We start from the raw sequence: 23,992 nt of genomic DNA, 5'->3' as shown, positions 1-23,992 counted from the left end.
ACACCAAGGCAGAATCTGTTTCATACACACGGAGGTACTAAGGCAGCCAGTCACGGGTCTTTCTGGTGAGAGTCCTTCGCGAAAAGACTTCTCAACGGTGAATCATGACAACGTCTGCCACAGAGCTAGAATTACACTTACAGCTGTTACTCAGCCCCCTTGTGTCATCCTCCCTCCAAGAGCCATCCCTCTATAGTGGGCCAGTTTGTCATACTAAAAGGTGATCGGCTTACATATGCTCCCAAATGGATTCCCTAAGCTCTGTAATGCTTGTAGCTATATATAAAAACCTGTCTTGCTGTGGAAACTGAGCCGTACAGCCAGCTGCATTGGCAGCAAGACTCTTGTATTCTCAGCACCCCATCTGGAAGCAAAAGGGTCCTCCAACATTCACAGGCTCAGAGGAGCTGCAAGAGCCAGCCGAGGAAGAAGAGGGAGCTGTTCGAGCCATGGCCTTGGAACAAGCCGAAGAGTTGCGTCTCTACCAGCAAACTCTCCTCCAGGATGGGTTAAAAGACATGCTGGACCACAACAAGTTCCTCGACTGTGTCTTGAAGGTGAAAGGTAAAGAATTCCCATGTCACCGCCTGGTCCTCGCAGCCTGCAGCCCCTATTTCAGGGCCATGTTCCTCTCGGACGTGGAGGAGTCCAAGAAGAAGGAGATCAGCTTAGAGGACGTTGACCCAGAAGTCGTGGGTAAGATCCTCCATTACATCTACACCTCAGAGCTGGAGCTCACTGAGCAGAATGTGCAGGACATTTTCTCCGTGGCCAACATGTTCCAGATCCCTTCCATTTTCACAGTCTGTGTCTCCTTCCTCCAGAAAAGACTTTGTCTCAGCAACTGCCTGGCCATTTTCAGGCTGGGGTTGATGTTGGACTGCGCCCGCTTGGCAGTTGCTGCCAGGGATTTCATCTGCGACCGCTTCGCCCTGATCTCCCGAGATGAGGAGTTCTGCCAGCTCTCTCCCGATGAGCTCATCGCCATCATCTCCAGCGACTCCCTTAATATAGAGAAGGAAGAGTCCGTCTTTGAGGCGGTGATGAAATGGGCCACAGCCAAGGACCATGAGAGCCGGGTGCAGGCCCTCCCGGTGGTCTTCGAGAGCATCCGGTTCCGCCTCATGGACAAGGATTACTTCAGGGACCATGTGGAGAAGCACGCCTTAATCAAGTCCAGCCCAGAACTCCTCAAGAAGATCCAAATGGTGAAGGACGCCCATGAGGGGAAATTCACGGTGGTGAAAAAGATGACAGGGAAGAAAAAAGGCCAGAAGAAGAAATCTGGTGATAATGTCATAAATGGAGAGGTACAGGAAGGAAGGAGCGAGAAAAAGGAGGAGGAGGAGGAGGAGGAGGACACTCTCCCTGGAATCTTAAATGACACAATGCGCTTTGGGATGTTCCTCCATGATCTCATTTTCATGGTCAGTGACTCAGGGGCAGTGGCCTATGATCCTGGTGCCAACGAGTGCTACTTTGCCTCCATCTCTGCTCAGATCCCGAAGAATCACGTCAGCCTGGTCACCCGCGAGAATCAGATCTTCATAGCAGGGGGAATTTACTACGACGAGGACAATAAAGAGGACCCCATGAACTCCTATTTCTTGCAGGTACCGGTCGCCTTTTCCTCATGGCTTGGAAATGATGTACAGCTTATTGCTTGTAGGCCAAGAGACATACTAGATTTCCTTTGGAACGGAGAGTCAACTCCAGAGTGGCTTAGTCCCAGGTTCAGATTGTTCCTGGTTCAAACTGGCTTGACTCCCTGTTTCAGGTGTGTGTGTCAGCAGGCATGGTGGTCAGTTCAGTGAAATAGCATGGCATGCCATCTACAACTTGTATAGATGGTTATTGTTTTGTTGTTTGTTTCTTACATTTATATCCCAACTTTCCAGCAAGGAGCTCAAAATGGTGTACATGGTTCGCCCCTCTCCATTTTAATCCTCACAACTCTGCAAGGTAGGTTAGGCTGTAATGTAAAAGTTGTCTCGCTAGATCAGGCTGAAGGTCCATGTAGCCAAGAACCCTGTTTCCAAGAGCATCTAGCCAGTTCCCTCTGCCATCCTCTGACAGCCATAGCTGTGTACTGCCTTCAAGTCAATTCCGACTTATGGCGACCCTATGAATAGGGTTTTCATGAGGCTGAGAGGCAGTGACTGGCCCAAGGTCACCCAGTGAGCTTCATGGCTATGTGAGGATTTGAACCCTGGTCTCCCAGGTCCTAGTCCAACACCTTAACCACTACACCACACTGGCTAAGGGGAAAGGGCCATCATTCAGTGGCAGAGCGTCTGCCTTGCATGAAGAAGGTCTCAGGTTCAATCCCTACCATCTCCAGGTGGGAACGGGAGAAAAGCCGGCCTGAAACCATGGAGAGCTGCTGCCAGTCAGTGTTGACAATGCCGAGCTACACAGACCAATGGTCTGACTCAGTATGAGGCAGCTTGCAATACAGTGGCAGCTGACAGCTCCATGTCAGTGGGGCAGTGGAATCCGCTCCAGGTTATAGTTTGAAATTTCAAGGAGCCGTCCAAGCTGCAGCGGATTTCGCTGTACACAAAGCCACCATCAGCCACTATTCCTGTGTTCCTGGTATGAAGAAGGGCTGCAGCCGAGTGGTAGATCATCTGCTTTGCATGCAGGTGGTCACCGGTTCAATCCCCAGGTAGTGCTGGGAGAGACCCTTGTCTGAAATCCTAGCTACTTGCTGCCCATCATTGTAGATGGTACTTAGCTAGAAAGACCAATGGTCTGATGGCATAAGGCAACTTCCATTTCTCCCCAACATCTGGTATTCATAGGTATCCACTTCTGTTGATCTCAATAGATTAAGAAACAGAAATTAGGTAGAGTGATAATGTCCACATGCTCATGTGAACATTGTGGTTCTGACCAAGGACTTGTCTAGCCTCATAATGCCTTTTGTTTCTGATAGGGACAGGGAAGCAATTCAATTCAGGTCGCATACAAAGCCAAATCTATCAAATCTTTTTGAATCGTAACACGGCCATCCTTCATCATTTGTACTTGTCCAAATTTTGCAATGCCGTTCTCCAAACAAGCAACTTTTACAAAGATGTATATAGTGGAGGAAAGTGTGCATAAAAATGAATATAGTGAAAACAACATACAAAAATGCACTATAGTAGGAGAAATTGCTTGGAAAAATGTGCATATTAGTCAAAACTGCATGCAAAAATGTGTTTATTGGGAGAAATTAGCACTAAAATGCTGAAGAATTTTCATGAAGATTTTCTTTTTTAATTGCAAATTGCTGCAGAAATGCAGAGAACTGAATTTAAGACTGGAAAAATAAGAAACTGACAGATCCTTTCATCCCTCGCAAAGAGCCCATACTGGATAAAAGAACCATGATGGCTATGTCAAGAGGGGCGTTCTCATATCAGGGGTGGGCTGTACTTAAAACACCGCTCCCTCCCCAACAGATGCCACCTTTTCCTTTTTAGAAGGCTCTACAATCACTGAGGGACACTTGTTCCACTGAAGATAGATCTAGAAGGAGGAGAGGTTTCTCAGTGGCTACTAGTCATGACAGCTGTACGGAATGTACAGAGTGGGAGGCAGCCAGTGGCTGCTGTTGGGCAGTGGAATCCGCCCCGGGTTTTAGTCTGAACTTTCAAAGAGCTCCTTGGAAGCTTGGGCTATAACCCAGAGCAGATTCCACTGCCCCACTGGCACGGAGCCCACAGCCACCACTGAAACAGTGTCCATCTCAGTACCAGATTCACTGGAGAGGGCTACTGCTTTCCTGCCTTGCTTGTGGGGGCTTCCTCCCTGGGAAACAGATGTGGGACTTTGTGGATCTTTGTTGTGACCCAGCCAGGCTGGGGATATTCAGCCTGTAGAAGAGAAGGTTGAGGGGAGACGTGATCCCTGTCTTCAGATATCTGAGGGGCTATCACGACTTCTCCATCGTGCCAAACGGGAGGACTAAAACCCAGGGCTGAGAACAGCAGGGAAGCAGACTTGGGCAAAGCATTGAGGCAGGGGGCCTGTGGCCCACCAAATGCTCCCAGAGTCCAGCTCCCATCAGTGCTAGCCTCCAAAGCCAATAGCCAAGCAGGATGGGGGTCGGACTCCAGCAGTGTTGGGAAGGCTGCAAGGTTCTTATCCCTGTGTGAACAGAAACTCCCAAGGGGAAAGAAATGTCCAGCAGTGGAACAGGCTCCCTCTGGGGGCTGTGCACTCTCCTTCACTGGAGGGAGGTGTTGAAGCAGAGGCTGAATGATCATCTGTCAGGGGTGCCGTAGTGGCATCCTGCATTGAGCAGGAGGGGTTGGGCTAGATGGCCTCCAATGGTCCCTTCCAATTCTATAGTTCTATGTTCCACTGACCAACAATAACTACAGCTCTCTCTCTCTCTCTCTCTCTCTCTCTCTGTGGGCTTACATAGGACTTACTAAGTAAATGGGCACAAGAGAACACTGTTAAGTGTTTTTTTTAAAAAAAACCACCTTCCTGTATAGTCTGGGGGCCGCACACAGCCTTCTCGGCCTCTGTAACCAGAGTCTCCCCAGGCCTCACTGCCTCTTCAGCCACACCCCTTATCGCCAGACCATACCCCTTACCAGCTATACTTTGTCCCCTCCTCACGTGTTTTGCATGGCTGGAAGGTGCCTTTGAACTCTGATGGTGTCTCATGCTTGCCTAGATGGAGGACAGGGAGAGGAGTTTGTGAGTGTGTGTAGAACAGTGGTGTAGTCGTCTGGGGGCTTGGGGGGTGTCTTAGATACCTTACGTTTTTGCAAACAGAGTCCCAGTCTGGTCCCTATGTCTCCAGCATCCTGTGAGCCAATCAGCATGAAAGTGGAGTGTGTTAGCCATTGAGAAGAGTCTTCTAACATGCTTCTTTGTCTTTTCCTGCTGTTTGGAGCCAATCAGAGCAAAAAGAGGTGAGACAGTTACTGAGAAGACTTTTCTCAGTAGCCAACACACTCCCTTTCCATGCCGATTGGCTTCTTTTTTTTTTTTTTTTTTTACAATAATTTTTATTCAAATTTTCATAAAACATAGAAAACAAAATCATAAAACATTCAAAGACAAAAACAAAACAAAACAAAACAAAAATGATTAAACAAAAAAAATAAAATGTTGACTTCCCATTTGTCACATATCAAATCAGTTATAGGTCTACAATATATAACAATCCTGTCTCTTAAATCATATTATAAAATCACTTTCCTCCAGTAGTTATCTTAATTAATCATCAAATCTCATAAACATTACTTTATTCTTTCCACAAAAAGTCAAAGAGAGGTTTCAATTCTTTAAGAAATATATCTATCAATTTTTCTCCAAATAAACATGTCAATTAATCCATCTCGTTAATAATTATAATAATCTTATTGTCATAACCATAGTCCAAATAAACATTTCGATTAATCCATCTCATCAGAATCTGTTAGGTCCAATAATTTCAATAGCCATTATTCCATTATCCCTATTAGTTCCATCTTCCATCTTCAATAATCCTGTTAAATCCAGTAATTTCAGTGTCCAATCTTCCATTATCAGTATTCCATAATAATCTTGCTGTTGTAGCCATAGTCATATAATAAGAGTCTGATGGGAATTTCCTCTATCCCAAATATTTTCTTGCCATCCATTCTGAATAAGTTGCTGAAATACTGTTGTAAAGTCATATCTGTGTTCTTCTTTTTTACAAAATGCACTGGCTCATCTCTTAAGAGTTTTTCCATTGTCACATGGCTGCAGTTAATTCCATAGATTTTCTCTATATCAAGCTCCATCACATCATTCCAGTCCAGAAGATTATCCAAGCCATTGATAACTTTATCTCTAATATCTTCATTAATTTCTTCAGAGATAACGTTAAATTCCAAACAGTAGATTTTATTTCTAAAATCCATAAACTCCAGATCTTTTTCCAATTCCACATTTGTTCCAATCTCCAGGGCTTGTATCTTCCCTTTATTTTTTCTTTTCTCATCTCTGATCTCATTCTCCTCTCTCACAGGATCCCCTATTTCTTTAAGCTCCTGCGTCATTTTGCTCAGTTCAATTTTCAGCTCCTTACTACCCTGTCGCAGGGTTGTTTCGTTATCTCAATCTCATCCATTATTTTCTGAAACATAATTACTTCCAGATTCTCAGCCACTTTCTTGATTGCCATTTTTAAAACCACGAAAACCAAGCAAAACAAAAATAAAGAAGAACCACTTCTTATTTCAGCAACAATTGGGTTAATATTCCAGGCTTGATGACATCACAGTATAAACAGAGCAACCTGCCTTATCTCTCTATGTTCAAGAATGCAAAACAAATTTAGTTCCCAGCATCAAAACAGTTAGTGGCATCGTGAAGAAGCAGATTCGTCAAAATAAAATAGACCAAAAAGAGAATAGTCCCAGACAATATAATATTCCTCGGAATAGAAATCAGGAATAGAAATCCCTCTTCTGTTTATTATCTTTAGAATGCACTTCCAGGACAGCTTTTTGCAACAGAAACAGAGATAAGCTGTTAATTTCGTGAATAACAGAGAAGAGCTATATCTCACCCAGAAGTTGTCCGAAGCCGATCAATCTGACAAATCTCCTTTTGCTGCAACAATTTAAACCAAGTAAAAAAAATAATAGAAAGAAGGGTGCTTGCCTGTTAGTCCGTTCTCTCTTTAAAGAAAAGATAAACGTATCGCTTAAGCAGATAGAGCTTGTTAGGAAGTCCGTCTGGCATTGTTGGCTGGACCTTATCTCATAAATTAATGAAATCCAGTCCTCCCAACAAAAACAGGCTTTTGAGGTTGATCTCTATGCCGATTGGCTTCTAGGGATGTCAGTAGGTGTGGGAGAAGGCAAGCATGGGAAGGACTGAGTAGGGTGGAGAAGATGAGAGAGAGCAAGCGAGTGAGGGGGCGTGGCTGTCAGGGGCGTGACATGACTGTATGATGATGGGACCCTGCATTTCTGAATTTGCCACTACACTGCTGATGTAGCAACAAGCCTACTATACAAAGGCAAACATTTGCATCAGTTGCTCTGCCCACTTTTTTCTCTGGCCCTGCCCACCACAGGCACGTGGCCCTCGGCAGGTTCCCCAGGTGGGAATATGGCCAAAAGATTCCTTACCCCCTTGCTATATAGTGTGGGGCTGTGCCCTGACTGCTTTCTGCTTCTTTCCAGTATGATCATCTGGACTCCGACTGGCTTGGGATGCCTCCTCTCCCTTCGCCCCGCTGCCTGTTTGGCCTTGGAGAGGCAGAAAATGCCATCTTTGTGGTTGGTGGGAAAGAGCTGAAGGAAGGAGAGCAGACCTTGGACTCGGTCATGTGCTATGATCGCCTGTAAGTGCAAAAAGCCTCAGAGCAGAAGGGATTGAGATTTAGGGAGTCTGAAATCTTGAGTCGGCTAATACGGACTGCTAGGCAGATCCCGGTGAGGGATAATCAACATTTAAATGATTCAGCCTCAGTTTTGCTTGCCAAAATCTGAATAATGGCTTCAGGGTAATAATTTGCCAAAATTGGCATTGGCACTGTTTATTTAGTTAAAACATTTCTAGAACACCCTTAAAAACAAACAAACTGCTAGGGCTTTTTGCCATAGCAGCTAAAACAACTCATAATTGAATTTTTGAATTATGTTTTAATTGTGCTTCCGGTTTTATTGTCTTATGCTGTGTTTTATTTGATGTGTTCCTTGTGAGCCATAAAGAGAACTCCTGTTATGCAGAAAATAAATACATTAAAAATCAATTAAAATAGTTAATCACAGCAAAAGAAAGCAGTAAAAATAATCACAACAGATTTTTTAAAAAAATGTGTGCCTGAGGTTAAAAGCCTGGGAAAATAAGGAGATCTTTGGATGGCGCCTAAGAAAACATTCATTTACGTGGGCAGGAATTATAGTGTGCCGCAGTGAAAGGTGCAAATAAATGGGGGGGGGAGTGAAATTCCTTGGTGTGGAGCAAGGTGTAGACGTTTGATCCTTTGGCATTGAGCCACCACAATGGGATGAATCTGAGGGAAACAGAGGTGAAGAAGCGCAGGAGGAGTTGTCAAAAGGTGGGGTTTGTTCCATGATGGAGCTCTTGCCAAACAATTTTCTGACATTGAAAAAGTCAACCAGCATGTTTGCACCACCATGGAGATCAAGTGATAGGGAGGTAAAACTCCATCTGTTGAATTCCTGCCTGTCATGCATCTGTAAACAGCATGGAGAAGGGAGTGAAAAATCATGTAATCATCAGTGTGGTGTAGTACTGAGAGGCAAGGATGTACACTCCATCAGTTGAATTTCTGCCTGATGCGCTGCTGTAAATCGCATAGACTAGGGAAGGGCACTAAAAATCTTGGGGGGTGCTGGATGGAGGAGCTGTGCATGTGGTGGTGATGCGGGTGGGAGAGAAAGCTGAACGCCTTCTGAACTCATATTGTCCTTCTGTCCATCAGGTCGTTCAAATGGGGCGAAGCGGACTCTCTTCCTTACCCGGTCTATGGTCACGGGGTGGTGTCCCAAAATGACCTCATCTATATCATAGGAGGCAAAGGAAACAATAAGTGAGTGAGCGGAAGTGGAGGTGGGCAGAGGTGACCAGTGTATAGGAGATAAACTGCTACGCTGTCTTAATATTAAATCAACCCCCCCCCAAAGAAAAACCCACAGTGGATTTAACACATGAGGGGCTGTTTCGATATATCTACGTCTGTGTGTTTGCAGGGCTGTTTTTGAGATAGCAATTGATACGGAGTTCCAGCACCTCTTTTTTTTGCTATGGCAGCCATTTTGTGCTGGCTCCCAGCACTTTTATCCGGGTATGAGGACCGTTGTCTCATTTTTTAAAAAGAAAATATGCACTGTGTGTTTCAGTGTATAGCTTTTAAAAGTGTGACTTCCTGAACCTTGCAGATCTACTGTGAAGTCGGAGTGGGGGGTGGCAGCAGGCTGGTTGGTTGCGAACGTACAGGGTTTGATCATCCCATCGCAACTGGCAAACGTGGCCTGTGCCGAGGGCACCCAAATCCCTGGGAGGCCTGCGCTAGCCGTGCAAATTGCCTTGCAGGAAATTTAAGAATGTAGGAAACTCCTTGTACTGAATCAGACCATCTAGCTCAGTGTCGTTGGCATTGACCGGCAGCAGCTCTCCAGGGGATATTCCCTCTCCAGGGAATACTGACTTCTCTCCCCGACCCCAGCGCTTTTATTTTGAGTGCTTGTTGTAAGCCACTTTGGGCACAGGTCACTGTGGAAAGGTGGCATATAAATAAACCCAATCAATCAATCAATCTCGTGCCTGGAGAGGGTGGGGACCTTCAGTGTACTCTGCCTCTGAGCTATGGCCCAGTGACATCCCTTGCAGCTCAGGGGTCAAAACTCTGAGCCTTCTGCTACCCCCCCCAGTTCCCCCCACCCCCAGGGCATCATGAAGGAATGACTGACAGATGGTGAAACTGGCCGTCGCAAGAGAAAACCCTGGTTCACTCTTGAGCATTTAAGCTCAGCACGTGCAAAGATCCAGGGCAGTGGGAGGAGTGAGCAAAAGGATGGAATGCTAGAGGCTTCCTTAGGTAAACCCCAAGAGCGAGGAGAGTGATCCATGCGTAGATCTTAACAGATGAGTGGCCGAATTAAGAACCAGATGCCCCAATGGGAAGCCCGCAAACAGGACCTGAGCGCAAGAGTGCTCGCCTCACTTGCAAGTCCCAGCAGCTGGTATTCAGATGCACACCACATCCAACAGTGGAGGCAAAACATAGCCATCTTGCTAGTTCGCTGCACGGTACTGATCCGCATGGATTTCAATCGTCCGTCATTTCTTTACCAGCCAGTCCTTTTTTTCGTTTCCACTTTCTCTGGTGCTTGCCGATTTGATCTGCTGTGCGTGTTTTGGGTGATTCAATCTGCAGGGGAAGTTTTTCGGGTTGTGAAAATTACGTAAGATTTTCGTAGATATTTATATAAATGACAGCATTCCATGTGGTTTTTTGGCGGCGGACAAAAACATTGCATAATTTTTGGGTAGCTGCCGTGAATGAATGATGAGATCAGCGTTCCACGTGGTTTTTTAGTGACGGGAAAAACATTGCGTAATTTTTAGATCGCTGACGTGAATGGATAATCACAGTGTTCCACCTGGTGTTTTTTTCAGACACACAGTGACACACACACACACACATTTAGCACATAGCGAGCAAGAGCGAGAGACAGCCCTGGTTAGCTCAGGACAGCAGCAATGAAAGAGGGGTGGAGGGTGGGTAGCATGGGTCAGTCTCATCATCGTAATGTTTCCCACACAAGAGATTCAGAATCCTATGAGATATCTTGTTTGAAAAACATGATTTGACAATTAACATTGAAGACATATATAGCCAATTTTTTTGCATTTATATTGGGATAATAACATTTTTTTCCATAATATATAATGGACAAATGGAAATCCTGTGGGTGACACAACATCTTAATTACCAAAAAAAAATGTAAAATAGGGGGAGGATTTCGGGGGGGGGAATCTTGCCAATTGCAGTTGCAGCCGCAAAATCCTTGCTAATTACAGCAGCTGCCTGCCGCAAGAGATTGGTGCTGCTCCGAAGGGATAGAGAAGTCGTGAATTCAGTTGGGATCCGGTACCAGGTTCGATTTTGTCAGATATTCTCTGCCATCCCTAATAGCCACTGATAGCCTTATCCTCCAAGAATTTATCAAACCTTCTTCATCAGCCATCCAAGTTGCCAACCATCACTGCCTCTTGTGGTCCAATAGTGTAACCATGCGCTTTGTGAAGTTCTTTCAGTTGTCTGTCCTGAATCTTCCAGAATTCAGCTTCAGTGGAAGCCCATGAGCTCGAATCTTCTCAGAGAGGGAGAAAAACTTAGCTCTATCCACTTTTTCCATGCCACGCATAATTTTACACTCCTCTATCATGTTCCCCCCAACATACTTGCCTTTTTTCTAAATTAATTCCTCCCCGCTTCTGCTTCAGAAAGTGCCTGAACAAACTCCTCATCTACAACCCAAAGAAGTTTGAGTGGAAGGAGCTCGCTCCCATGAAAACTTCCCGTTCGCTCTTTGGGACAACCATTCACAATGGAAAAATTTACGTGGCGGCAGGAGTGACCGATTCCGGGCTGACCAGCTCTGTGGAAGTTTACGACATTGGAGCCAATAAGTACGTGCCCTTCCTGACAGCACATTGTATGAAGGAGTCACAAAGGACATCTGCCCCTAGTTACTTATCTGCTTATTGCATTTCTGTCCTGCCCATCCTCCAGGGAGCTGAGGTTGGCATACAGGGTTCTTCATCTGCCTCCTCTCCCAAGTTATCTTCGCAGCGACCCTGTGAGGTAGCTTAGGCTGAAAGACAGCAACTGGCCCTAGGCCGCTCTGTGAGTGTCATGAGCGAAAGTGGGGAATTGAACTTGGGACCCCTTAGTCCTACCATAACACACTAACCCAGGTGCAAGGAACCTTTGGCCCTCCAGATGTTGCTGAACTACAGCTCCCAGCATCCCTGGACATTGGCCATGCTTGCTAGGGTTGATGGGAGTTATAGTTCAGCAACATCTGGGGGGGACAAAGGTTCTTCACTCCTGCTCTAACCACCACATATTGATGGCTCTTCCTAGAGCAGCCTTCCCTTCCCTGGTGCCTCCCGGATGCTTTGGACTACAGCTGCCATTAGCCATAGCAAGGGGCTGATGGGAATTGTAATCCAAAGCATCTTGAGGGCATCAGGCTGGGGAAGTCTAGTTGAGGGATCTCTGACTTCATATAATTCTATTCTTCTAGTTTTCCCAGCATCCTTTGCTAGCTGTATGCACAGCATTCGGAGACACTATCATTTCCCCCAAATGTTTGGAAACATCGTAGGCAGTGTCTGTCACCATCTTGCTATAAACTGGTGCTGCCCTGGGCCATTTCAGAGCATTTTAATGCACATCTGCAGATATTCATGAGAAGCTGTCCTCACAGTGGCCAACCAAATTCCTATAGGAATCCCACTAGCAGGACCAGAGCGCAACATCAATCTCCCCTCCTGTAGTTTCCAGCCACTGGAATTAAGAAGCATATGGCTTCTGGCAGTGGAAGTATTACACAGTATTGCCTTAGAGGTTCCTCATTGTACTCTGTGCAAATCACTGGTCTGCATGATCCTTTTGAGTGAAAAGAAGCCATCCTTGCACAATCACTCATGCAGAGACACAACAGATATCCATGTCTTTGCATAGGTACCTCTGCTGTGTTTCTCCATTAGGACAGGATCGTTAAAGCCCTCCCAATCTACACATATTTCCCTTTCCACTGCAGAGGTGGATTTGAAGGAGGCTGGGCTACAGTGCCTTGCAGAGTTGCAGTAGGAATCTGGTGCCTATTATCAAAGATTTATGACTGCTTCGGCACCATCACAGGATAGGTATTGCCCTGGCCATATCTAGTACTCCTGGGTGTACAGGAATGTTGGCCATGGAAGATGCATTTTGTTTTCTGATACTAATCTGATCTTTTGTGTCTTGGTAGATGGGAATCCTTCACTGAGTTCCCCCAGGAGCGTAGTTCAGTCAGCCTGGTAAGCCTGGCTGGCACCCTCTACCTAATTGGAGGCTTTGCCACTGTGGAGACAGAGTCCGGAGAACTGGTGCCAACTGAGCTCAATGATGTTTGGAGGTAAAGAATGAGAGTCAGCCTCCTCTTTCAACTTTGCTGGCATTCATGGGGAGGAGCTGCCTTTTAGCTGAGAGCTGGGCACGTGTTTAGCAAGATCACATGGCAGAGCTCAATCTATGTAGGAATGCTGCTGGTCCATCTTGGCAAGGCTTAAGAACATAAGAACATAAGAAGAGCCTGCTGGATCAGGCCAGTGGCCCATCTAGTCCAGCATCCTGTTCTCACAGTGGCCAACCAGGTGCCTGGGGGAAGCCCGCAAGCAGGACCCGAGTGCAAGAACACTCTCCCCTCCTGAGGCTTCCGGCAACTAGTTTTCAGAAGCATGCTGCCTCTGACTAGGGTGGCACAGCACAGCCATCACGGCTAGTAGCCATTGATAGCCCTGTCCTCCATGAATTTGTCTAATCCTCTGTTAAAGCCATCCAAGCTGGTGGCCATTACTGCATCTTGTGGGAGCAAATTCCATAGTTTAACTATGCGCTTTGTAAAGAAGTACTTCCTTTTGTCTGTCCTGAATCTTCCAACATTCAGCTTCTGTTTCAAAAGTGGCTAGCTCTGGAAGCTCACAAGTAGGGATGAAGGAAATTCAATTCAGTTTACATTTAAAGCAGACTTTATCAAATTTCATAGCATCAGAGAACAGTAGGGTTGGAAAGGGCCTATAAGGCCATCGAGTCCAACCCCCGTTCAATGCAGGAATCCAATTTAATGCATCCCCAACAGGTGGCTGTCCAGCTGCCTCTTCAATGCCTCCAGTGTTGGAGAGCCCGCCACCTCTTTAAGTCATTGGTTCATTGCTGTACCACTCTAGAGTTAGGAATTTTTTCCTGAAGTTCAGTTGAAATCTGGCTTCCAAATTTGCACTTTCTGAAAGAATATGAGAAGTGAACCATTGACACCCTTCAAAATTCACACTTACCTGAATTTTGCAATGCAGTTCTCTAACCAATGTTTAGAAAAATGTATACATTAGGGACAAGTGTGCATAAAAATGAATATGTTAGTGAAAATAACATACAAAAATTCATTATTACATTGCTTGCAGAAATGTGCACACTGAACACATTTTTGTTTGCAATTTCCACTATTAGGCGAAATTCGCACTAAAATGCCGAAGAATTTTTGTGAGGATTTTTAATTTTCTTTTAAAAACCACAAATTGCTACAGAAATGTGGAACACTGAATTTAAGACTGGCAAAATGAGATACTGACAGAACTGAAATTGACAGATCCTTCCACCCCTAGCCCCAATACATTTTCAAAAATCTAAACTTGAAGGACCCCAGTTAAAAGAACACCCTGATGTTCTAGGAACAGGATTTTACACAAATTGATTTGGGAACTGGAGGTCCATTCACTCCCCTTATCCAATTGTGTTCCTGACTTTTCCAGGTATGATGAGGAAGGCAAGAAGTGGGAAGGCGTCCTCCGAGAAATCCAATATGCCTCAGGGGCCACTTTCGTGCCTGTGCGGCTCAACGTCCTGCGACTAACGAAGATGTGATTGTGTCACACAGCATCACTGTGACTCTTGCTATTGAGCTCTCTCGCTCTCCCCTATCTTTCCCTCTGTAACTTAGCATTGAAGCATTCAGTGAGGCGGTGTCATTTTCGTTTTGTTTGATACATTTTTTAAAATGGCTACATTTGCAACTTCCTGTCACTTTACTCAGTCTCAGTAATGAGTATGGAAACAATGCAAACTGATATCGGATGGGCTGGCATTTGTGGAAGGAAAACTAAAACCGCAATGGCTGATCTTTCTGGCAAGTGGGCTACCAGTCAAGTTCGATATGAGCTGGTTGACTCTGTAGCACATGTGCAGTTCCTTAAATCTCAGCATAGCTTCACCTCCTTTACTGAACTGGAAGTAAGCAGCAGCTCCAAGGGAGGCGGGTCACGTGTGCAAGGTGCATCAGAACCCTGCCATTATTATTTTTTTGACATCCCATAGCTATATAGCCTAGCAGTTCTGCGTCCCCCCCCCGGTCATATTTTAAAAATTCATATCACTCAGAGACTCCCTGAAGTCTTTTCTGCATACAGCACACCAGATGGATAGAAAATCACAGGTAAACCTTGGTATTTGATGTGAACATGAAATTTCTAGGTGTCCAGCTTTTCTGCTCAGTGGCTGGGCCTTAAATATCTGATGCCTGTGTGAGACTGTATCTTTGCAAGGGAGGAGGAGGAGAAAAGCAGAACAAGTCAGCTCAGCCTCCGGTGACACTTTGGTTCTGTCCACCACCCCACCAGCTCTAGCAGTCGCCAGCCACCACTGGCATCACAACATGTGCAGGCAAGGCGAGGAGGGTAGCCAGGAGGTGCAATCTAATTGGGAAGGGGCTGAAGAGAGGCTGCGGCCTTGGCAGAGCTTGGCTATGTCTGGTAGCTGGGAAGACAGAACAAGCTGAAGATGCACCAAGCAGAACACCGCCTGCCCTCTTGACTCTGTCCAATCACTCATATATTTATCTCCTTTCTTCCTGGGGTGCCCAAACTCCTGAAACTTCAGATCAAGCTATGTGATTTAGTAACCTTAGATTTAGACTCTACATTCATATTTCATTCCTGACTGCTTGTGAGTGTCTTAAGGACAATATCCACTAAGGCTCACAACTAGATGCTCAGAGATTTTCTTCTGGAAAAGACAGACACGCAGACTCAGGTCAAGAAATTTCTGTTTTATTTAGGCGTACAATTTGGAAACAGGTCTCCAATTCCTTTTTTTTAAACTCCCCTAACAAAACAGAACGTTTTGGTAATGGTTAAGCAAGGTCCCCCTGCCCATCAAATGTTTCGTATTCAGTGAAAGAAGTAGGGCCCAAATATTTTTTTTAAAAGCATGTTTACAGTTCAGAGATGCTCAATGCTCATTTCAAATTCCCTTAAATAAAATAAAAGAAATTCTTATTGAGGAGTCTTTCATAGTAAAACCCTAAGGAAGTTAACAAGCCAGTAAGATATTAGACCATTTCACATATTACAGAATGGAAGGTTGTGGTGAAAAGTTCACTCCAGAGCTGCAACTGACCAAGGTTCTGGAGAATGTGTTCTCTCTCTCTCTCTCTCTTTCTCTCTCTCTCTCTCTCTCTCTCTCTCTCTCTCTCTCACACACACACACACACACACAAACACACACTATTCTCTTCTGCAATGTTGCAGGAGAGATGGGGTCACACACACCCAGTGGAAATGCCTTTACCTGTAGCAAGCAAAGCAGTAACCCTTAGCTCAGAGTAGACCCATTAAAATTAATGAATTTAAGTTAGGCATGGTTATAGAATCATAGAATAGCAGAGTTGGAAGGGGCCTATAAGGCCATCAAGTCCAACCCCCTGCTGCAGGTTAAAATGATGAAACAGGTTATCCTACTTTGGACACATCATGAGAAGACATGATTCACTAGAAAAGACAATAATGCTGGGAACAACAGAAGGGAGTAGAAAAAGAGGAAGGCCAAACAAGAGATGGATTGATTCCATAAAGGACGCCGCAGACCCGAACTTACAAGATCTGAATGGGGTGGTTTATAACAGATGCTCTTGGAGGTCGCTGATTCATAGGGTCGCCATAAGTCAAAATTGACTAGAAGGCACATAACAAGTAACTTCAATGGATCTACTCTGAGTAGGACTGGCATGGAATACCACCCTAAAAAACCTCAAGTAATCTCTTCCTATGAATTTTGGGCATTTTCCCATTTTGTTTTAATCTTTATTTGACTGGTGTAGTACAATAATGAAACATGCGAGTTATGAACTAGGCTCGAATCTCACAACCGGCTACAATCCATGGATCAGACTTAGGCTAGCCAAGTCTCTCTCCCCTTTTACCTCCATCTTTAAAGTGGGATAAGTGTGGCATACCTCACAGGGCTGTTGTCAGATTACAGTGATAGCGGATGTGAAGCTAATTATGTGAGATAACCTCTTTCACATCTCTTTTGGCAGAATGCCTGTAACACTAAATTCTAATGATTTGGATAGCAGGACAGACACCAGAAATTCTTCACACAGTGCACAGATAAACAATGGAATTTGCTCCCAGAAAATATAGTCATGGTCATCAACTTGGATGGCTTTCAAAGAGGATTAGGCCAGTTTCATGGAGGATAAGACTGTGAACACATTGGTCGCCAGATCAAAGCATTTCTATTGGCCACACCCGGAGTGGGAATGGGGTGATCTGCCGATCAGTTGCAAAATCTCTTTGAAGTTGATTTAAAAAAAAAAACTCACTCAAGCTGCTCCCACCAGGTTTTACAATAAAAAGGGATGGGGTTCAACTAGCATCATGCACCCCTGTTTTCAGAAGAGAGAGGTGGAGACGCATTGGGACCCGCAGAACAGCGAGTGTGACTTTCTGCCCTATGGCTATCCACAGCTTCTAACCCCGATGGCTACGTTCTGTTTCCACTGTTACAAGCAGTATGCCTCTGGATACCAACTGATGAAAGCCACAGGAGGGGAGAGTGCTCTTGTGCTCAGATCTGGCTCACAGGCTTCCCGTTGGGAAGAACAGGATGCTGGACTAGATGGGCCACTGGCCTGATACGGCAGAGCACTTCATATGTTCATTCTCTCTCACACGCATGCACACATACCCTTTCAATAAGGTAAGCGATAAAAAGGTATGATCGCTTTCTCTTAAATGCTCAAATTATGTGGGGTCCAAAGTATCCCTAGCCAGGGGGAGAGAGTGGCATCCCACCCACCTCTACATGAACTTCCATTCAATCTCTGGACCCTGGAAAGGATGTGGCAGACCCCCTTCGCTTTCCAAAACCAAGACAGATTCACATATGAAATATTTGGGCATACACCTAAACTGGGATGAGGGGGGGGGGAAATCCATGCCTTTGGAAATGTAGGCATCACACAGGTAGGTACACTTAGTAGGGAGCCCTGTCCTTGCAACTGCAAAGGCCTCGTCCAGCCATATCTTTGGTTTCTGAGGCTTCAGCAGGCATCACCTGCATACTTGCAAGCATATCTGTGCAAGGGATATAGAAACAGAGGAGAGGCACTGCTAATTTGGTGACAAGATTCAAACGCCAAAAGTTCACACTGATACCTTTTCAGGGTTGGGCCAATAAGCGCAGCTCTTGTGAAATACTATGGCTAGTGCAAATCAGTAATATAGTAGCAAGTGCAGGGTACCTTCATGTTAATCACAGCCACGCCCTTCCCTCCTTTGTTTGATGCAGAGTTGAGATCCTTGTTAATGCCTTCTCCCACAACAACAGACGTCCCTAGCAGCCAATACGCACACAAGGGGAGAATGTCTTCTCAGTGGCTGCCTCAACTCCTTTCACTCTGATTGGCTCCAATCAGCAGGAAAGGACAAGGAAGCAAGTTAGAAGATTCTTCTCAGTGGCTAACACACTCCCCCTTTCATGATGATTGGCTGGTAGAATGCTGGAGACATAGGGATTCTCCTGGGAGCCTGCTCCCAAAAAAGTAAGGGGTTGAAGACCTCGATGACTACACCCATTGCAAATGTGTGCGAGAGAATATGTATGTATACACAAGGCCTTGCATTAGTGAAGGGAGGGTATGTACCACTCTGCAAGAATACAGCCACAGATTTTGTGATGGGTGGGCCGAAGAGTGTACTAAAAGGGTCATAGTAAATTGATGAAAAACCAACAGAAATCACGTACTCTCATGGGTTCAAAGATATTTAAAACAATTTCATTATATACTGAAAAGCAAAATACCACCCATTCTAAGAAGGGCTTACATCTTATTGAGTAACTGGCAAATGGGGAGGAAAGGGTGCCTGGAATTTCACTAGCGGGCCCTGGCAATGGCAAGGGGGGGGGTCCTCCTCTCTGGTGGTTAGGGCCCCAACACTCAGTGAACTTGACGCCGCTCTTTGTAAACTTCTGCAATAATTTTATGTGTTGCCTCATCAAGCACACTTGATTTTAAGGGGACAGCAAGTGGGCATGAGGAAGGGATGTTTACCTCCCCCCACTATTCCCTCTGCTTCCCCCCACACCTACTTCCCCCAACTTTCTCTCCTGTCAGCAATCCAGTTGGTCTTTTCTCTACCTCAGATCCCAGCCAGATTTGAGAAACAGAAGGGGGGAGGAGAAGCAGCAGGTGGGGGAAGGATTAAGCACCCCCTCAGACACGCTGATTCTTTCCAGCAAATGGCACCCCCTCTCTTTTTGTCTCTTACACACACCAGATGCGGCAAAAGGGGCGAGGGAGAATGACCGTTACTGGTAGAAAATACTTTACCATCTCTGATCTCAGCCAGATTTGAGAAACAGCTGGGGGGAGGAGGAGAATCAGCAGGTAGGGGAAGGATTAAGCACCCCCTAACACACGCTGAGCCAGGAAAGCCAGTGTAGCATAGTGGTTAGAGTGTTGGACTATGACCTGGGAGACCAGGGATCAAATCTCCACACAGCCATGAAGCTCACTGGGTGACCTTGGGCCAGTCACTGCCTCTCAGCCTCAGAGGAAGGCAATGGTAAACCACCTCTGAATACCGATTGCCATGAAAGCCCTATTCATAAGGTTGCCATAAATCAGAATCGACTTGAAGGCAGACCATTTCCATTTTTCAACACGCGCTGATTCTTCCCAGCAAATGGCAACCCCTTTTTTCATTTATACATACACACAAGATGTGGCCAAAGGGGTGAGGGAGAGTGACCTTTACTGGTAGGTCAGTGGGAGTGGAGGATAGACGATTAGCGCAAATGGGGCCCTGTCCCACCAACTTTGGCCTGTCCTCAGCCACTGCCACCTGCCTGCCTTCTTACTCACAAATAATCCAGCAGCGGCCCTGGCTGTTAGCTTCTTCCTCCTCAGTCTTAATGTTGACTTTGTAGAACTCAACAGGGAGGATGGGGACAAAACTACGATTAGTGGGCTCTGTGTGATGCCCCTGTATTTTTATGACTGTAAATATGGTAAGTGCAGGTTTATTAAGGTATATATGGTAAGTGGATTGAGTTAGAGGGGGGAGTACATGGGTTAGAATGCTGGAGAATGCTGTATGATGATTGGCTGAACGTTTGAGTGGCTGAAGGTATAAATGAGAGGATGACAGTTGGTTCAGGGTTCTGTTTGGTGGGGGAGTTGTTGGCAATTGGTTGTGGAGTGTGGATTGGAGTTGGTTGTGGGTTGGATTATATTTGGCTGGTATTTAGGCAGAATATATATGACTGGAAACATAAGAGTGACACTATATGAAACCATACACTTGTTGAACATTCCTAAAGTAATCTTGTTATTTCCTGGTGTTATCAAATAAATACTTTTATTGGTTTACCAAAAGCCTGATCCTTGGCTGGGGATACACAGACCAGAAGGGAGGGCAGGGTTATTACAAAGGCTGAAGGAAACTGTATCATATGGTGGCAGCGGTGAAGGGAGATATTGTAACAACGTCAAGCATCCAGAGCAACCCAGGATTGTATGCTTTATAGACAAAGATACAGGGGGGTTGTGGACAGCAAGGGCACCCAGACACAAAGTAACAAGCCATAGGGAGACTAAGGCGAAGTCTCTAGCAGTATTGTTTACAGGGAGTGACTGGTGGTGCTGCCTAGCAGTGGGATCTTGTGAGATCTGTGCTAGGGTGAGCTAAAGAAAAATAAAAAGTGTGATTCTGACTGCTGGTAGCCACGGGTGGGAGTATCACAGGTGGTGCCAGTGGAAGGAACATTACACTCTGCCTGTCATTGGCTCTGGCGCCACCTGCTGTTGGGCTCCTTGCATTCCGTCCCATCAGCCCCCATGGGCACCAATCACCACTGGCCAATGGTGCCAAAGCCTCCCCCTTTGAGGATATACTGGAGAAACACAAAGGTGGTCATGATCATTTACGATGGAGTACTGCTTCCCACGCAAGTTAGAAAATAAAAACATATGCAGGTTATACTCACGATTGTTAAAATGAAAGTTGCAATATATTTTGTAGAACTTTTCTTAAGTGTCTTTTTTTTTTAAAAAAAAGTTATCAGAACTCAGATCCTCCCTCCCGCCTCTGTCCCAACCTCATTGGATCTATACAGAATAAAGTGCTTCATTGTAAATATTTTTTTGTTTTAAGCTATAAGAGAGAGTCACCGATACACGCATTTTTTTGTTTGATACCTTCCTGGCATATTTGGACAACGGACACCGAATTCCGTAAAAAGCAATGCATTCAGAATTGTTAGTTTTGAGGCATGTGAAGTAATGTTATTTTGCCCCCCCCAGCTCCAAGCTGATACATGCTACTCAAGTTTTTTTTAGGGGGGACAGGAAATGCACCCCCCTCTTCCCAGTGCTAACCGTCACTCTGTAAGTCTCTTGAAGAGGTTGCCATGGAGGGTCATACCGAGAAGCCTCTGTGCCGGTAAGCAAAAGGTTTTAAACAGGCCCAAGACATCTTCTTCCCAAAGAGTCCAATGCCATTTGCCCCAACATCCCACTACTTAGCCATTATTGCACTGTCTCGACCTTTTCCGAACCACAACTTTCTCGTTACATCTTTTTTGCCCGTTTGTTATGGCTGTTGTTCCAGGGTCCAGCCCTGCTTTAGTCCACATAAAGACACACACATACACACACACACACAACATAGAGAGGCAAAGTGGTCTGGACGTCCTAGGCGAAGAGGATATATGACGTTTCAGGCAGGGAAGAACAATCCCCAAATCAAATATCCAACGAGACTGATAGGTTACTCATGCACACGGACCGGCCCATGCACATGCTTTCTGTAGGCCAACAGAGCAAATCCACCTACGCCCTGCTGTGGCTCAAGCTCTGCCTGTTTCCATAGGGCTTGAACGAGGCCATGTGTCTTTGAAATGAACAGGACCAGCTCAACAGCGGCGCATGGCCAAACTGACTTTGCGCTCAGATGTTTCATCAGCCTGCAGCACAGTCCGGAATAACTTGCCAGAATCCAACTGAGGAAGCGTTACTATGATGGATTAATAAAGTGCAAAAAAAGGTTAAAATAATAAAACTCTTCACGTTACCAAAAAAAGGCCAGATATCCTTCACCAAGCCAGCTCTAAAGCATTTGGCAGAGGAGAAAGTAGGCAGGTACGATTCTAGAGGAGTTTGTTTAGTGCATTAGTCCACTATCAAACAGTTATGTCTTTCCTGGAATTAAGAGGAAGCTGTAAATCAAGTGCCAGTGTGTTCCTCTGTCTGTCTTTCTCTGCAATCAGTACTGCATCAAGGGCTCCAAAAGCCTTCTACGACACCTGCACATCTTACAGCCCATGCAAGAGTGACAAAGACTTGCTGGCTTCCATGTACCAAGAAGGCAATCAAGACAAAGCTTCTTATATTCTGGTGTCATGCTGTGGAACCTTCAAAAAGGTTAAGCCTCATCTTTTCCACCGTGCAAGGAGGAAGAGGCCACTCAAGGTACAGAGAGTGAGAAGCCACATTAAAGTGGCCGACGATAATGAGCGATAGGAAAAATGAAGAAAGGGCCATAGCTCAGTGGTAGAGTGTCTGCTTTCCATTCAGAAGATACCAGGTTCAATCCTCAGAATCTCCAGGTGGGATTGGGAAAGGACCCAGAAGAGCCGGTGCCAGTCAGTGTAGACAATACGCAGCTAGATGGACCAATGGTCTGACTAGCAGCTTCCTATGTACTTAAGGAATGAAAAGCTGACCTTCAGAGGACACACAACATGCGCATGCTCAAACATCGAGCTGCCCCTACCAATCATGGCGCCAACCAACCCACCACTTGGTATTCCCTCTCAGCTCCAAGGGGAGCGGAGATTTCACATCTCCTCCTTCTTCTCAAGAGAAAAATGAGAAGCCACCATGGCCTCTTCCAAGCTTTTAGGCTCGGACAAAAAGCTTCTTGACCCCGCGTTCTAAGGCAGGGATGAGGAACCTCTGGTCCTCCAGAAGCTGCTGGGCTCCATCTCCCATCACCACCTTCCCACAATGGTCAATAGTCAGGCGTGATGGGAGCTGGGATCCAGCAACATCTAGGAGGGCCAGAAGTTCCCCATCCACCCCTCCAAGGGAAACTGATTCACCTCCACTGTCAGAGGCAGTATGCCTTTGAATACCAGTTGCTGGAAACTGCAGGAGGGGAGATGCTCTTGCGCTCCGGTCCTGCTTGTGGGCTTCCCATAATGGGCATCTGATTGGCCACTGTGAGAACAGGATGCCAGACCGGATGGGCCATTTGACTGATCCGGCAGGCTCTTCTTACATCCATACCTTCTACTCCCGAACAGGCATTGTAGGATAGGAAGAGAATGTTTTTCCTTGAGCGGTGAGAGTTGATGAGATCTGTTGAACAGTCTCACTGCCTCCCTAGATCTCCAGAGTAAAAAGGACCACATCAGCAGTTGGTCTACGCCCTTATCCATCTGAACAAAGGAGAATGTATCCTTCATATTCTATGCAGCTCAAGCAGCAAAGATGGCTTGTGGTCTCCTGATGCTTCTACTCAGGGTGAAGAACCTCAAGCCCTTCAGGCTGAAGGCAAAAGATTAAGCCTCATTTAAAAAACAACCCAACCCAAAACCCAATCTATGCTCTTCTTCCACTTGGCAATGACATTTGTGACTGAGACACCTATTGGGCACTTACTGAATTACAGACCAGTTTTGCGTGCTTGCGCCACAGAGGGAGCAGGGCCTAGTTGTTCAAACTCACTCTGCTGCCTGGGAAGAGTGGAGGAGGCGGCGACAAGAGGGGAGGAGGGGGAATGCTCTGGCCGTGAGCATGCATGAGCGGCAAAGGGAGCGCATGGGAATGTGGCGTTGAGTGGAGTGGGATTCCTGTGGTCAGGTGAGACGAGTTGGAGGTCTGATGAGCGGACAGGCTGACAGAGTTGCCGTTGCCACTGGGATCCGAGGTCACGGGGTTGCTGACCCGGAAACATTTTTCCTTGTGAGCCTTGAGCATGTTGGAGAACCGGAAGCGCTGCCCACACACGTCGCAAGGGTAGGGCTTCTCCCCTGTGTGTGTCCGGCGGTGACGCTTCATGTTGGGTCGGCTGGTGAAGCTCTTCCCACAGATCTCACAGATGTATGGCTTTTCACCTGAGGAAAGGGATAAAAAAAGCTGGTAGGAGTGATCATGGTACTATTTCCAAAGCTGTGTGGATTCCCCTTTAATCTATCTATGGCTGCATACGTGGCATGCAAGTAAAACATACGACTTGGAAATGTAGTTTGTTAAGGGTGGTGGTAATTGTAGCTCTGTGAGGGGTAAACTACAGCTCCCAGGATCCTTTGGGGGAAGCCATGTGCTTTAAACGTGATTTATATGTATGGTGGGTACACAGCAAAGTCATTTAAATAATGCAGACTCAGCCCAGAGAGAAAAGTCCTGAGAACAATTTACTG

General features: G+C 45.9%; 2 protein-coding genes across 2 annotated transcripts in view; one reads left to right on the top strand and one right to left on the bottom strand.

Moving 5' to 3' along the window:
- The first annotated feature begins 238 nt into the window (after positions 1-238).
- KLHL40 (kelch like family member 40) lies at positions 239-15,787 on the top strand. The gene is made up of 6 exons (XM_061586018.1): positions 239-1,613; positions 7,167-7,327; positions 8,435-8,542; positions 10,963-11,148; positions 12,498-12,644; positions 14,038-15,787. The coding sequence occupies exons 1-6, from the start codon at positions 450-452 to the stop codon at positions 14,147-14,149; spliced, it is 1,878 nt and encodes a 625-aa protein (XP_061442002.1). The 5' UTR covers positions 239-449; the 3' UTR covers positions 14,150-15,787.
- Positions 15,333-23,992, bottom strand: part of ZBTB47 (zinc finger and BTB domain containing 47) — a 55,618-nt gene continuing 46,958 nt past the window's right edge. The window contains exon 6 of the mRNA XM_061586016.1: positions 15,333-23,686. Within this exon, the coding sequence (XP_061442000.1) occupies positions 23,280-23,686 (407 nt within the window). The 3' untranslated portion in view covers positions 15,333-23,279. The remainder of the gene's footprint in view (positions 23,687-23,992) is intronic.

Source organism: Rhineura floridana, chromosome 10, assembly GCF_030035675.1.
Source record: "Rhineura floridana isolate rRhiFlo1 chromosome 10, rRhiFlo1.hap2, whole genome shotgun sequence".
NCBI lineage: Eukaryota > Metazoa > Chordata > Lepidosauria > Squamata > Rhineuridae > Rhineura > Rhineura floridana.
Note: the sequence above shows the minus strand (reverse complement) of the source record. Positions and strands in the feature narration are given on the sequence as shown.

Excerpts from the sequence above, each read along its gene's own strand:
- KLHL40 (XM_061586018.1), top strand. The coding sequence starts at position 450 with ATGGCCTTGGAACAAGCCGAAGAGTTGCGTCTCTACCAGCAAACTCTC. Across the intron at positions 1,614-7,166 it reads TGAACTCCTATTTCTTGCAG|TATGATCATCTGGACTCCGA; the intron begins GTACCGGTCGCC and ends GCTTCTTTCCAG. Across the intron at positions 7,328-8,434 it reads GTCATGTGCTATGATCGCCT|GTCGTTCAAATGGGGCGAAG; the intron begins GTAAGTGCAAAA and ends TCTGTCCATCAG.